General features: G+C 39.8%; 1 protein-coding gene across 3 annotated transcripts in view; it reads right to left on the reverse strand.

The window, feature by feature from the left end:
- The window catches only part of MLK4 (mixed lineage kinase 4), a 42,014-nt gene that overhangs the window by 23,036 nt on the left and 2,062 nt on the right, over positions 1-16,916 (reverse strand). For all 3 annotated transcript variants that reach the window (XM_015284406.4, XM_015284405.4, XM_015284404.4), the window contains exon 2: positions 24-204. In XM_015284406.4, the coding sequence (XP_015139892.2) occupies positions 24-204 (181 nt within the window). The remainder of the gene's footprint in view (positions 1-23; positions 205-16,916) is intronic.

Genomic DNA, 16,916 nt, shown 5'->3' on the forward strand with positions numbered 1-16,916 from the left:
TGTTTAGAAGATGAACTTCTTACCTCCAAATATCACTTCCTTTAGAAAACAGGGAGGACTTGATAACTTCTGGAGCCATCCATGCATACGTCCCTGCTGCGCTCATTTTGGTTGTTCTGTGCCATTCTCTAGCCAGACCAAAGTCTGTAATCTTCAAAGTTTTATTGAAAATGTCATCATGTTCCATCTTCTCCAGCAACAAAACTGCAAAGGATTGAATTTGGAAATTAATTCAGTGGGAATCAAAACAAAACCGCCATTCTTGTTATTAATTCCGCACACAATTTTTATTTCTACAAATAACTGTATGACCTAAACATTGTGAAAATACTATTTTTTATATAAAAATGAACAAGTTCACTGATAATTCCAAGCACTTCTAAGTAAAGAAAGGGAGAAATACCTGCAGTGTTACAACTTTCCTGCAATTATGTGAGTAGATATTAAACTAGTACAAGAGATTCACCAAGAAGAGATGTAAAAGAAAGTATGCAGGTTTAAGAGAGCACAGAGTAGTAACATCCCACAGATGACAGGTTGTGAAAATGGGATTCACTTTGCAATAAGATTCTGGAGCAGTAGAAGTAACAGCAGTAGTAGAACTAAAACAAAAGTCAAGAATTTTTATAAAAGACCTAGAAAACGAAACAGGAAACATTATCTCACTGCGTAAAATCCACCTCTTGTACTGCACCCAATCTGGGCTCATCATCTCAAAATGCATACCATAGAATCATAGAACCACCAAGGTTGGGAAAGACCCACAGGATCACCCAGTCCAACCATCCACCCATCACCAATAGCTCTCACTAAACCATGTCCCTGAACACAATGTCCAAATGTTCCTTGAACACCTGCAGGGTCGGTGACTCCACCACCTCTCTGGACAGCCCATTCCAGTGTCTGAACACTCTTTCAGAGTGCACAGAGAAGGACACAAACAAGGCTGCTCCCAACAGCCTGTTCTCAGTTCCAAGGTCAGCTAATAGACTCAGGCTCTTCAGCAGGAGCAGAAGCAGGTTAGTGACAAACCTGATAACACGTACCAAAGGATGAAAGCTGTAGGTAGCGATTGTTCACAGCTTCTCATCAGAAAAAAAAAAAAAAAAGGACTACATCAGGCAAAATTAGCTGGTAAGAAGCAAAGTCACATGACAGTTGATCACACAACAAGCAAGGAGGTGAACTTTGACTTTTTTTGCCATAGTATGTAACAGCTATTATTTTATACAGATTTAAAATGAACGACATGGATTGTCAGAAGATATCTCCATGCATTTACATACAATATACAGGTATGGGTTCAAGAAATCCCCAGGCCACAAATCACTAGAGGTGAGGAAGGCACACCAGGGAAGTCAGTTTGCCTCAGGAATGTGCAACTGGCAACAGGACACTGGAGTGGGATGAAACCCATGTGGTGTTATACCCACTCTAACTTCACACCTGTTAAAAAGCAAATCATCTTCTTTTGCTATTCCATCCCACAGTGTGTATTCACTGTCTGACTTGCTCTTAGCACTACTGGCAAACCTGTAGTACAGCTTCATAAGAGCGTTAAAAGGAATGAATGGGCTTACTGTGCTCAAGCAGAGCAAAGACAACAGGTGCAAAAGAATCATTATTAAGGCACTACAACCTTAATTCCATATTCAGTGCCTCTGTCACTGTCAGTGGTAGTAACTGTTAGTGCTACTTTTCCATTGCAATGATCTCCTGGGACAAAGCTCAAAAGGCTGAATTACAAATAAGAATCATTAATGCATGTGTTTTCCAAGCATGTGTACTCTGCAGTTCAAGGCAAAGCACTGGGACAAGGTGGATGAAGAATGATCTTGCCTCAAAGAAGAAAAACTGGTGAGCTTGCATTTGCAATTGCAAGAAATCACTTTTACTGGTACAGCTTAATTACAAGTATTTCAAAAATGATGTCAACTCCAGATTAGAAAAGGCAGAGCCCACATTCCATTTTCAGTAAGCGTCTTAACGCAGCGGAGAAGAAACAAAGGCCAAAATGGTGTAGACAAACTATGAGCTCCAAGTCAGCACCACCAGAACAAGTTAAATGCATGCAAGAGTTTTTATAACTGTTATACTTGAATGAAAGACATATTGTTTGCCCTTCCATTTGAAACACGTTCAGCAGAATTCCTGGCATTCCTTGTCAGTCAATGTGACCGAAACCAAAAACAGTCAGTCTTGCAAAAGGTAATAACGGGCAGGCGGCCAGGTTTCATCCTGCGGAGGGACCACGTTCCTCTGCAATCCACACTTCCGCTTCCGGCCGCAGTCCGGAGAGTGGCTGTAGCACACACAGGCACAGCGGTAATGCTGCTCAGCACAGGTGGACAGTGCCAGGCAGCGACTCCCAGCCCTCGCTGTTCAGTCCCGTGCAGCTTCCTGTCTGAAAGCAGTCATTTCTGCAACCTTCTGCTCGCCCTGCTCACTCAGCCCCTGCATGCTGCTCTCGCAAACCCATTGAGTTGGCATTTCAGGCACCGACTGACTCCCAGCGTTCAGTTTGGTGAGAGCCAGTTCAGCATTTCCTGGTTTATTTTAACATTTTTCAGGCTTTACACTCTCCACAAAGACCAAAGTTCATACTTATATAAGCAAAACTGACCATTTCTGAATGATTCAAAATCTATTAGCAGGAGACTAAGTCTCTCGTGATAAGAATGCTTTGCGTCAGTCAAGCCAACATAAAACCTTATCTTAGCCTGCAATTCAAACGCTGCGTGTCCTACGGCCAGGAATCAACATTTGACTCCATATTTTGAGGCCACAACTGTTTTCTGTTGTTTACACCATCTTCAACTCAATTCCGAAGTTCAAACAACTCACAGTGAGGCCGGGATCTCCCTTTTCTCACCTCCCAAGAAGGACAAAGTCAGTTTATTAACATCACAGCACCGGAGGTTTGGGTATCACACACTGGGTGCTGCCTGAATATAAGACATAGCGCGTGCCTGGAACCCTTTACAACAACTGGGGAACAAGGAGTTGTCACTGCACACTATTTTCAATAATTTCATGAAATAGAAATGAAGATAAAGTATAAACGCTACGTGGTGAAGTGGCATTGAAGCTGGTAGCCATGATACTGTGCATGTCCTAAAAATGTAATAATTTTATGAGAGTGCGGCAAGCATACAGGAGTATCTAACAGCATTCCTAACAGATTCCTGTTTAACCATACAGATGAAAAAACTTTTACTCTTTAAGTATGCAATGTTACTAAAGAGAGACTGGAAATCAAAGTATTGCTTATATACATTACTGAAAGAAGCAGCTCAGAGTTATGAAATAATTTAGTTTTTTTTTCCTGATAGATAGTTCCCTAGAATGGGCTAAGGTAGCAGACCTCATCAGATGCAAGAACTTCTTAGGAAGTTTAATCATACAGAAAGAATAAGAATTAATCAAAGAAGTCTATACAAGAGTCTATACTTCCATATAAAGGAAGATCTTAAAAGACAAGTTATCAGGATAACATCATTACTGTGTTTATTAGGAAGCGGGCTTGCTCCACGTGCCAATCAGCAATCAGAAGAAACATGCAAGGTGCATTTCAAGAACCAACAGCAAAGCCCATTCTGAAGAAAACCAGATCATCCTACTGGAAACACATGCAAAGCTGGAAGGGATCAACAGCAAAATCTAGAGCTTTGTAGCTGAGGTGAAGAAAGAGGAAAGGTCTGGCTGTTCTGTCTAGCAGAAGGAGAACCAAAACAGCAGCTGCACACAGTTGCGGAAGTAGCTCGTGCAATTCTAAAAGATGCTAAAAAAAGGTTTTTTTCTGTAGAAATGGAGAAGTATCATTAGAACTGCACAAGGCATAAGACTTCACATGAAATACTGGATGACTGGAACTGCATATATATGTTCAACAACAGGAACTTAGAAGCAGGTGTAGAAAACAGAATAATGAAGGGCCGGTCACTCTTCTTATTTAGGTAAGTAAGAAGAGCTTGTCCTTTTTGCTAGAACAAACAATGGTTGAGAGCAGAAATCAGCCACATCTATGAACAGGATGCAGATCTAAAGCACTGGTGCTCTTACGAATAAAATACTCCCAGGTACCCTGCCCAGTCCATTTTATTCATGTGCTCGTGACTAAACTCAGTTCTAGATCTGAAGCTGCAGGGGTGGGGAGAGCTTCGTATCATATTCCAAGATAACACCTCTGTTCTCCCACCTCCCTTCTGCTGATCCCTCCTCCTCCCACACACAGTGTACAACACAGGTTACTCCTCACAAAGTCATAAAATGCAACATATTCTCCTATCAAACCTACTGGTTCCTTAAATAGCAATGCCAGTAATCTGTCCTGCTTGCTTTCTGCCTTATCAGTTACGACTGGAGTCTTTTTCTACAGATCCTATAGCATCCTGCAAACATTTTATGGTGCAGCAGTGTGCAGATAAAACATTCTGCATGCTTTAAAACTCAGACTGCAATGGGACTGGACCTGTGGGGCTAGCCTCTTCTTTCCAATCCTGCATTCCTCTAGTTAAACCCAAACTGGCAACATCCCTACAGAACTACTTTTGTTCCCACACACCTGTTATCCATCAGGAAACTACAGATTTACGCTTGAAAAGAGACAGAAGTCCCAGTAACATCCCATCCTTGTGCTCCCACTCTCCTTTTCCTGAGCCATCTCCCTTTTCTACCTCTCTCTGGCTCTCCCCTCCATCTCCAAACTCTTTCATCTCCAGCAATAAAACTTGCTTTGAGCTACTGAGCGTAAAAGGTAAGACAACAACTGCAGCAGTCATGATTAGAGGAGATGCATAAAGCAGCAGGCCAGGCTTGGCCACATTTGGACAAGAGCTGCTTTCTCTGATCCATTCTCTTTTTTGCACGCTTGGGTTGAAAATATATTGGGGCAATAAAAATAAAAAAGTGAAGTGAGAGGCAGGACATAGATGGTTGTCTTCCAAGAAACAGAGAACTGAAGGTTACAGGGTTCTGCTACCCATTAAAAAAAGGCAAAGAGGAAGAGAGGAACTGACTGACTACAGAAATGCAGAAGGGATCCAGTTCTTTTTTTTGAAGACATGGAATATTACTGCCATGAGATACAGCCAGGAAGTAAGTGGTCAAGAAATAATGGGGAAGAGCATATTTAGACAAGTCAAATTCCTGGGGTGGATGCAAACTCAGACAGGTCCAGGACTACACCCTCAGTGCAAGCTTTAGTACTAAATCACTTGTTTCAACTGCAAGCATTTTGTTTAACACACAGTTTTACACAAAAAGCTCACCTTCTTGTCTCAGACCCTTTCCTTTGTATGTTTTAAAATGTACATAGCTTTAGAAACAGTATTTACAGCAAGCATGAGGGAACGAATCATGGGCAGACCTCTTAGCTGTCAGCACAACCAGTGAACTTCCACCTAGTACTCAAGTCTTCAATGCAATTCTTTTTCTGTTATTTCCTGAAGTCTCACTTTTCCCTTTGTTACTAAAAATATGCAGATTATTATACTTCTCTGACATTATTAACTATACGAAAGTCAGCATTTAATTCAATCTGTCATTTGACAAGAAATACAAATCTTGAAATCCAGAGACTTCATGCAATTAAATAAATTTTATTTCATAGTGCATTCCTACACTTTCAGGAGACCATTATCAGTGACACAACTGGTTTAAGCAGCTACACAAGGTTTTCTTAGAAAAGCCAAGTCAAAGGATCAAATAATCATATAAGGAGTTTAGGTGTACTTCAAATGCCTATATTTACAGAAATTGACCTGAAATGCTGAAGTCATTTGATCCCTCCCCTCTTCTTTATACTCTACAGCTTCTACCGTACCCTCTTCATAGCATGTTTTGTTGCCAGTAAAAATGAAGAGTTAAGCAGACCTACTTTCATGAGTTAGCAGTTACTAGCTACCTTTACCTACAGTTCTCTAAGCAGTTGACTGCTATATTTTTCACTAACAAAAGGTATTTAATCTCAAAGCTACTTAAGTTAATGGGATTACAGGTTGAGCGCCTACGTGCCACTCCATTTACCATCACTGATAATGTCTTTCTGAAGAGCATATCAGAAAGAAAGTAAAGAGCTTCTACTATACAGCCCTACTTGCCAAGAAAAGATTGTCCTGACAATGCTGCTACTGTGGTACCCCTACAGCTCCCTCCAGTCAGTTCCCTCTCCATTTGTTTGCAAGTGAATCTCGTTCCTGGTAATTCACTAAATCAACATGCAACAATACCAGTAGGGAAACCTTGTATCTCTACCTGCCTAACTAACAGGGAAAAAAAAAATACAAAAACCTTTATTAAACACATCACATATTCAGCTAATGAAACACAATACCTTGGTGATATTAACAGAATTATCTCCATTACTTGGAGTTATTTGGTACCAATTGTAATTAGAAATTTAAAGTCACGTCCAGCTCCACTAAGCATTTCAACTGCAAATTAAATACCACAGTGAAAACATTAACTGACTGGGATGTCTTTAATCTATAAAAGGGTGATCCATTTGTCTTTGCAGCACTGCTTCTTAGTTACATTGCTTTTCTCCTGTCAGTTCTCAGGGTAGCAGCTGCTAGAGTTAGCACCCCACTTCTGCTGCCCCAGTCTGTTTGATTGTGATCATCTCACTGGGTAAGTTTAGAGCTCACCATCCACAAAGTATTCCATCCCTTAAATAGAGATTACAAACACAGGACACATTTATCTACCTTTTATTATAGGGATACTGTGCTCCTCTATCCTTTGTCCTGTCACAGCAGACATACGACCATTTCTTAATTTTCATACAACATTGAAAGCTGCTCAACAATTTGGTCTTGCATGCATTTGTTTAAGAACATCTAGCTTAAAAAAATAATCCTACCTCACATGAGCCAACATATATTTAAGAAGTCCTGAACAAAGTGTTCCCAATTGGAAAGCCAAAACAAGACAAGACTTGACAGAAAATGTCCTTGATAGCAAGGATTTACAAATATACACCAACCGCAGAAGAAAATTACATCCCATAGTGGGCCATGTAAAGAACAAGAAATCAACAAAAACATGAGAACGACAAAGGCTCGCCTGACTGTCTGCAAGAAAGGAGGGAAGAAAAGGAGAGTGAAGAGGAAAAAGGAGCGATTTCAACAGCTGCAGCATACCTTGCATCACCATTTTTTTTTTGCTTCCCCTTCACTTCTTTAATAACCATTATTAAAGCAACTTTGGGCAAATGGAAACTTGAGAGAAAAGCCGTTTTAACAAGTTATTGGCACAGGCTGCAGATGCTGCGAGTTATTTTCCTGCCTGCCATCTGTACTTCACTTGCTATTCCGATAGTTCCGTAATGCAAACCAGAAATTTCTGTTGTGCCTTAAGAGAAAGCACCAGAGGTAACAAGCATTTGTAATTAGACATTAATTATTGTTTCAACAGTAAATTCTGAAAAGGATTTGGATTCCGCATTACACAAAAAAGCAGACTGTACTCTAAACATGATTAAGTCCTTTGTTTAATAAAATACCAAGATTAGTTCTCCTGTTTAGTTTTGCACTTAAGTTACTTCACTGCAGCAATTCCTCTACAATTTTACAATTACATGGAAATCAGTCCGTGCTGAAACTTGGATTTAAAACTCAAACCACTCAGTTATGCTGCACCTACCAGGAAATTTCACACTTATTAGAAACACAGCAATTACTTTGCTTTTAAGTGACCTTCTAAGCTTTTTCTTCTTTGTTTCTTATTAGTTTTTAAAAGGCAGCTAAGCAGTAAAAACAGTGACCAAAATGAAGGGAGACCAGAAAGACACGCTAAGAGCTAATAGGAATAATAGCTTGGTGGTACATCAGTCATTCATGACTGAGGATGTTTACAGTTTCAAGCTCTATAGAACAAAGTGCTCACCCATTCCTTAAAGACCATCAGCTGTGTAAGGAAATAGTGAATTATTTTTCTTTTTGCAAGCAATTCCTTCCTGTTCCCAAAAACAAGCAAACCACAAAAGGTGAGGCAAACCATAACTGTTATATACATGTAACTGCAAAAGGAGAGTCGCAGCCAGTATATAATGCATCAGGCAGAGTCTCCTCCAAAAAGCTTGCAGAAAACGTACTATCACTTTCCTTACCTCAAGCTCAAGCAAGACCTGACCATTCCCTTCAGAACAGAGCAAATCAATGCAGGGCAAACAACATAACAGAATTCACAAAGACAGTGCACCTGAGGGGCTCATATTCCCCAAAACGACATCCAAGGCCAAGAGGTTCCCTTCATTCAGAAGCCAGCTAATGCGTTAACTTAGCTATCATTAATAAAATCATCTTCTCAATACTTCTTAACTCAGATTTGTTTTGAACTTATCTTAATATAAATCGAAGACAAAAAAAAATAAGCTTCTTATGTTCTTTTGAATGTGCTTTCTGCTATGAAAAACTAGCCTAAAAATCCAAACAAAACCTGGTCGTAGATGCTTTGTCAAGTATAGCCATTGAGTTCTCCTAGAAACTCATCACTTCACACAGAACCCCTTTAATATCATTTCTGAGAGATTTTAGTAAGTTACGCTCTGTAAAGGGTCTGAAATTTGGCCATCAGTTTCATCTGAGAACTAAAGCAATCAGTTCTATAAGGAACAATTGAAAGAGTCTTGTTGATTTAAAACTTCTTTTTTTTGCCAAGCTAAAGCTTTCTCAAAACAAAATGACTGAATTTTGATCTCATATTTTTATATTTCTAAATACAAAACTTGACAGAAAAATTTCTTTTTGTTCCATCCTTGTAGCTTCTTCTATAGCTGCAGAACAGCGTCTCCAGACTGCACACTACCAGGACTCCAACCTTCTTAAATAGCAAAGGCAAAACGCTTGATTTAAAATGAGAACTCAGTAAGCTTGGCAGTATTCTTTCTCTTGGGAAGACAAAATGGAAGGGTTAATCTGCTTTTTTCACTCAGTAATTAACGGAGATTTAGTAATGAGTTTAAAAAATATATATAACATTTTTCTTTTTAAATAATACTTGAGGAAATAAGGGCAATTAGTTCCATGAGAAATATTAGTGGCATCTAATCTTAGTGGTGAAGAAAATGAGAAAATTTCCCAAACACACAAAACCGAAGTATATTCAGTTCCAAGGGTTAATTTGTCCCATAATGAGCCACAGAAATGAAGCAGTTACTCCTGCATTTTTCAGAGGGAGGGCTGGCTTATCAGCTCCAAGTTAATAGCACACCTGCCAAAACACAGATTTTAGTAGCTATGAAGAGAACAAAGCATGATTATGTAGCCAACACTGGCATGTCTAGGACTGATTTAACTGGAGCTATGACCTCCCAGAAAAAAAGGTTAAACTTGGCTGGAAACTCTAAGAAGAATACTTCTGTGGTGATATTTCACATTATTTTATATCTCTGCCTACAAAATAAGAAAAGCAAAAAACCAACCATCTGCACTAACTGGTTTAAAATTCACACATCCACTCATTAGCAGTTACTGATTAAGTGCTCAGTAACAAAGTGAAGCAAAGTAAAAATGGTGAAAATTCATTAAAAAAAAAAAACAATGCAGGAATGTAAATTTATGACACCAGATGTTAGTTTGTACTGCTACCCTAGATAGGCAAGTCATTTAGTATTTAATATGCTCCCCCTGTATTCAGCTCTGGTGAAGCTGCGCCTCGAGTACTGAGTTTGGTTTTGGACCCCTCCGTACAAGAGAAGCATTGAGACCCTGGAGTGTGCCCAGAGAAGGGCAACGAAGCTGTGAGGGGTTTGGAACACAAGTCTTACGGGGAGAAGCTGAGGGAACTGGGATTTTCCAGGCTGGAGATGAGGAGGCTCAGGGGAGACATTATCGCTCTCTACAGCTCCCTGGAAGGAGGTTGTGAGGAGGTGGGGGTTGGACTCTTCTCCCAGGTTACAGTGATAGGACAAGAAGGAATGGCCTCAAGTTGCACCAGAGTAGGTTCAGGTTGGATGTTACGAAAAATTTCTCTGATAGAATGGCAAGGCATTGGAACGGGCTGTCCAGGGAGGTTGTGGAGTCACCATCCCTGCAGGTGCTCAAGAAATGTTTTGATGTTTTAATAAAGGACATGGTTTAGTGGGCAATATTAGCGGGAGGTGGACAGTTGGACTGGACAATCTTAGAGGTCTTTTCCAATCTTGGTGATTCTACACCTATATAAAACTTCAATGCCATAATTACACTTCTAACAAGAAAAAAACCCAAAACATAAGAACAAACAACAAAACGCTGCACTTTTAATAAGCATTGTCACTGAACATCAGTGAACTGAATTTCAATGTTTCAAATTTTAACAGATCATCAGAAATGAAAAATCAAGGGCAGAAATCACTCATGCCATAAAGACTCCTTGCAAAGGTTCACGCTACAAGGCCACTGTTTCAGAACTTGAAACACTGAAGCAAATTTAAAAGAACGTTCAAGCTTAGTGATAAAAAAAACCCAATGCAAACAAAAACAGAGGCTGCAAAGAAAAAGCCGTTATCTTCTAAGGTCAAAGAAACAAAACACTATTCAGCATCCGAGGGCAGTACAATGATGTGTTGCTTCTCCATTCTTTTGAGGCTGCAGAACATAACTTTTTAACTGAACTTTCCGTATTTAGTCAGAGGGTCCAAAGAGGCACGCTGGGCTTGCAGTCCCCAAAGCAGGATGTGGGGGGACAACATTAGAACTGAAAGCTCAGTTCTCTCTCAACTTTTTCTGACGAGAGTAATGACGTTATCAGTGTCCACATCTCACTTACACAATTACATCTTGCATTATGTTTATGTAAGTACAATACTTCATTACACAGATGTTACAATCAGCATGCAAAGTTGTTTTTTCACTGTCTAGGAGAACAAGCAAAACCGAGCATTTTACCAGCTAATGGAAGCTGCTGAGCTGCTAGTTTTTCCACTGACTTCTATGGAAGCTAACTGCTCTTTGTGCCGCTTTCAGAGACAGGTAGGAATGTGCCCATACCCTAGAACACCAGCTTTCAAAGAAAATAAATCAGCCAAGTATCGCGTAAAGTTTTGTTTAATATACAGACATTCATTACAAATACTGTAATTAAAAGTCCCGCACTTCTACTTGCAATGCCACCCCCAAAGCATTCATTTCAGAAAAACAGTCAGAAAACCTGGGAGCGACAGACTGGAACGTGAGTCCTCCATGGCAAGAAGGCAGCACCAAAAACCTTGGCGAAAATGGGCCTCTTGCAGAGACCTCCCAGGGAAGAGTCCGATGAAGAACAGGAAAAGAAAAACTTCTAAAAAACAGCCTAAAAACAACAGTAAAACAGCTTCTTTGGAGACAGCAGAAAGCCAGGGAGAGGAGAAAGACACAAAGAACCAAGTAAGATACAGAAGAAGCGCAAAGCAACGCTATTTTTTGATTAACCATACTATCAGTTGAAGATGTAGCACCTTAACACCAAATAAGAGAAAGGAATAATTCTACAGGTGTCAGTGTACATAGCTGGGGAAACAAAATGAAAATGTGTATTATACAGGAATTAAAATAAGGACACCCAAAGTTAATGTTTTTAAACCAGCATTAAATTCAGCTAGTGTCTCAGTCTAGAATCTTGCTTTCAGCATTAAGGAGTGCACGTGAATATGCTTGAACACACTGCCTCAAAATCAACAGGGGTCTCAGGTAATTAGAATTTTTTCTCCACTTTTTAATGTCCAGATTTGAGATCCACAAGAACACCAAACAGCAGCAAATTTAGATAGCAGGCTAAGGTTAAATAAATGACTACAGCAATCAACCCTTAAATCTACAAGTAAAATAACTGCTAGATGCTACTTCTCTGGAAGCCTCCATTCTATGCAATCAAATGTTGTGTTACAGAGTAGTAGTTCACAAAATTTCATTTGACAGATAACATAATAAAGTCATTAATTCCCTACATGTTATATTTAAATACAGAAAAACATCCTTCAGTTGGAAGTTAATGTCTGACATTTTTGCACTAGTTATTTCTACTACGATGGTGACAACCACAGCAGTCAGCTACTTAAAACGGCTCTGTCTTGAATTCCAGCATCTCTTTTTGAACACAAAACACATGCAGCAAGTAAATAAGTGTAACAGGCAAAAACAAAATGGGCCCAAGGCTGAACACTTCCCTTGATGCACTGAAAGATGCTACAGCTCAAGGCTGCTAAGCATTTGCTGCTCTCATAGTATCTAACATTCCTTCAGGGTCTCCAAAAAAATAAAACCCCCATCTATGTAGTCAGAACATATGAAATCATGTAACACATTACTGGGAACAATGGTTTATGAAACAAAGCATAACACTTGAACTGAATGTCACGCTGACTTCTAACAGATTCAAAAGAGATGCTGTTTCTCAAGTTGATGAAATTCTGCAGTACTTCCATGGTTTCTTTTTTTTACATAGTAATCAGATAAGATTACCAAATCCAGTGCTCCTTCCTGCTATACATTCCAGGAATGTATGACCAGTTCTTAATGTTGTAATGCAGCAGCATTATCTTTAGTGCAAAGCAGAAGGCAGGGCTACTTACACTCATAAAGATGGGCTAGGAAGCTGGTACACCTAGGACGTTTTCTAATCTTTATGTAATTTATGTAATTAAGAATAGCAGCACTTAATTACCATGACTTCCTATATGAATACAGCATGGAAAAATGAGGCACAAGAATTTTGAATTGCTAACACATAGATAGCTCAGACATTTGCAGAAGTATTTATATTCCGAACACCTAACTGGAAAACAATCTCACACATAGCCTGGGATTGGCAGTTCCTTGCCTGCGGGACAAGGGCCTTTTTTAAGCCAGTTGTCCTGAAGAAAAAATCTGTCAGTCCTTCCCCCATGCCCCAGTTACTTTTGGTCCCACCATTTTATCTGACTCTCAGATAAAATAGTCAAAGCAATGCCATGTTCTCAGACCTGTCAAGTTCGTGTGGGTTTTACAGAAGTCTTACAGAAGAGGAACTTCAGTTCTGCCAGACAAATGGTTGTTCCTCTCCAGTCCTCAGAGAGGCAAGCCAGTATTGCCAGCTCAGCAGTTAGCAAGGCTACAGGAGATGCTTCAATCCAATTATAGCAGAGACAGACTATCAGAGCAGGTGACAGGAATTCCCTATTCTGGAGTTGGTACCCTGGGAGAGCTGGGGCTAGCCCGGCAGGGACACTGGGAACATGGAAGAGAGCAGAAGAGCACAAGTCCCATGAATGAGAATATTCCAAAGAGGCGAGGGATATGCAGAGCACCTGCCCACAGGAAAATATCTTTTTATTTGCATTTACGCCTTGATGCAATCTAAAAGGTGAACGGTAATAGGCTTATAGCTATTGAACAACTACAAGTTCCCCTGCCATTAGAGGGCACCTTGAGATGAAGCTCTCATCTGCAAAAAAGCCAGTTCTTTCTCAAAACTACCCAAGCCAAGTGTAAAAGAATTCCACTTTGATTTTTCTTTTTCTTTATAACCATGCATTAGAAGATACTGAATATGCAAGCATTTAATAATGTATAAGCAGTCCTTATAACTTTACAGGTGAAGTGAGCAAGTCTTTCCTCTTCAAAACAGAGCCAAGAGACAGATTATGCACCCCAGTGATTTCAAAATAAAATCAGTAAAGAGACAGGTATGTTTCCATCTAGCTTCTTTCAGCTTCCAACAGCTACCATCAAGTGCTAGGTAGGGAAGTTTGATGGAAAGTATTTTTTTGGGACTTCTTGAAAACACTTCCATCTTATTGTCAGGTTGTTTTATAAATTGAACAATTCTGTTGCAAACAACCTGTGGGAACAATAATCAGAGGTTATTTTGCCTTGCTTTTCCTCAAATTCCAGAACACTGCCCTTCATCAAAAGCAACCAATTCAATAGGAATCTTGGAAAGCCACGACAAACTGCCCTTGGAGATTTTAAAACCAAATTCTCCTTTCTGAGTTATTACATGAGATTTTGAAGGATGTAATATTAATGCAGATTGTCCAACTGCTGTTTCATTGCTCTTCTGTATGTTTGATCTCTTCAGTTTTCAAGTATTGCTCTCATTATAGCTGTTGTGGCCTTGGCTTTATTCAATGGTCTTTGAAAATCAACCTGTTCTTGATGATTTCTATATGTAATACAAACTTGGTGCACTCTAGCAAACTGAGGGCCACAAAAGATCCTGGGAAGCTGGAAGAATTAGCGAGCCAAAACCTACCTGCATATCCATCTACAACAAATGAACAGGACTCACCAGTATTATGCACATATACATTATCTGCACAGAATCAACTTTGTGCTTCACCTTGTATTCACAGATCGGATCACACCATAAGCAAGATATTCTGAACTTTCTGTTATGTTTTCTATAAGTACACAAAGCTGCTGCTGCACTACAGATAAAATACATTTTTTTAAGGCAGAAGTACTGCACAATCTGAAATCAGTCCCAAAACCACAAACCTCTGCTTACTCTAGGCTTCAGGAAGTGAAGCCTTGCATACTTTATCTGAACGTATTATTAGCTTTATTAAGGCCCCTAAGAAAACAGCAGAAAGGACTGTAGTGAGCCCCTAAATAACCACGGTTAACTGAGGCATCCTGATTAATGAGGTGTCCTTGGCCAAAAGAAAACAATTTGACTCCCCCAGAGAAAAACTGGAGAAAATTGGCTATACTGTGTCCAGGCCAGGGACCCCAGCACGAGAAAGACATGGAGCTCTTGGAGCAGGTTCAGAGGAGGGCCATGAAGGTGATCAGAGCTTGAGTACCGCTCCTATACAGAAAAGAGGGAGCTGGGCTTGAGGGAGCTGGGCTGGTTCAGTCTGGTGAAGAGAAGGCTCTGGGGAAACTTCAGTGCAACTTTCCAGTAGTTAAAGGGGGCCTACAGAAGAGGTGAGGTGGGATATTGTACATGGTCTGATAGTGAGAAGATGAGGGGTAAAAGCTTTAAACTGAAAGAGGGAAGATTTAGATCAGATGCTAGGAAGAAATTCTTTATTTAGAAGCTGGTGAGGTCCTGGCACAGGCTGCCCAGAGAAGCTGTTAACTGCCCCATCCCTGGAGATGCCCAAAGGCAGGGGCCCTTTATTTTCAGTAAGAACACAATTTTTTCATAATCAACTAACATGCTAACCAAGACTGCATTTGTACCCAGGAGATACTGTTTTTTCACTTTAAGATACTTCATTTCATTGAAATTACTATTTAATTCAGAATTTCTTAACTATATATGCCAATTTGAAAAACCTCAAATTTACTTTCAAATTTTCCTTCTGAATTTATTTAGGTAAGGTCTATCCTAATTTTAGATAATCTCCTTAATCTATGCATCTAAGATCATAGAAGCTGCTTATTAGAAAGATACTCTCAAAAAAAGACTTCTCTTTACCAAATAAACTTATGACCATGTCACCTTCACAAGGTTTTATTAAACACCCACAGCCAATTTGCAAATCACCATTAATAGCCATGGTTATTATGTTTCATTTCATCAGACCTACTTAAAAGCTGGGTGCTCTTTACACCTTTGCTTTGTCTACTTTGGAATAATCATTAAATACTAAGGTTTTTATATGGACTCCAGAATTGAAGCAGCCCTGATACCAACCAAACCCAGCAGTCACCCTTTAATCCCTTGCTCAGCTTTCACAAAGATCATTTTCAATATTTGCAAAAAAAGAAAACAAAACAAAAAAAACATTTGCATGTCTATCCATTTCTTGCTTTGCCAGCAACAAAACACCTTTTCCCACCTCCCAAAGGTAGTCTAAAGAAACTTGTGCATACAAAAGAAGTCAGGCACTACTATAAAGAAATAAAATACATTCCACTGCTCTCATTACCACTATTCAGTCTGTGGGGATCTCTCACCAGTCGTGTCAATTTGACATCAGTGCCAGAGATGCACTGTCCTACCGATCCCAACTTCATGGAAGGGACTGGAGAGAAATAACACACTTGCCTTTAAGAAGCCTGCTTTGCCTATTGCTTACCAGCCACAAGTCCTGACACACATCTTTTCCAGATCAAATATGCTGGTAGAAGGGGCTGAAAACACAGTTCTTAGGTATTTGCTAATGAAATATTTTAGTTAGCATCCTATACCACACCTTATTAAGAGAAGTCATTTTTCCAATTTGTTGTCTAAGGAAGAACTCCTCCTCAGTGAATATCAGTAAGCTAGCACAAAACTGGGACAGTGGCAAACTACCAGGAATTACTCCACGGAGAACACTGACCACCACCACTAACGGGCCACAGAAAGCAACAAGCAACAGCTGATCAACAGGAGCAGTCAGAGCCCTGTTTGTGGCTACAGACTTTGCCAAGCTGATGCTACCCACACCAAGCACCATACACCCCAGCAGCCTTCTACTCCCAGGCACGTAAGGTAGGAAAAGATGACAGTTAACAGAACAAAGTGAAATCCTGGAGGAACAGACAAGTAACATGACAGGAGACACTATCAGGATTTGCAGTCCCTTTAAATTCATGTAGAATATGACTTAATGATTCTATAACTTAATGATCACAGTACATTCTGTCACTAGCATACTGTTGACTTCCAACATTATCATTCTATTAGATGATCAAGACTATCGTCAGGCTTCACCACAATTACAAAATGTGGGTGAGAAAACTACGCAGCTGAAGTCAATCACATGGGCAACCACAGTAAATAATAAAAGCAGTGAATAAGCACATATATTGAGGTTATAATTAAAAGCATATTTTTAAAGGCTCTGCCATTATCTACATACACAGAGATGATAATGGTAATCAGTATGCAGCAGTCACCAACACGGCTCTGAGTGTTGTGCTAAACCAGGGTTACAAGTTCATTTCAAATGTGGACTTTGCCATTGTCACATCAGGAGCGTAGCAAAGGTACAGCAGCTCAGTCTGAGCAACGCAGTAAACTAGGATACAAGCTGCCTA

This window comes from Gallus gallus, chromosome 3 (assembly GCF_016699485.2).
Source record: "Gallus gallus isolate bGalGal1 chromosome 3, bGalGal1.mat.broiler.GRCg7b, whole genome shotgun sequence".
Classification (NCBI taxonomy): Eukaryota; Metazoa; Chordata; class Aves; order Galliformes; family Phasianidae; genus Gallus; species Gallus gallus.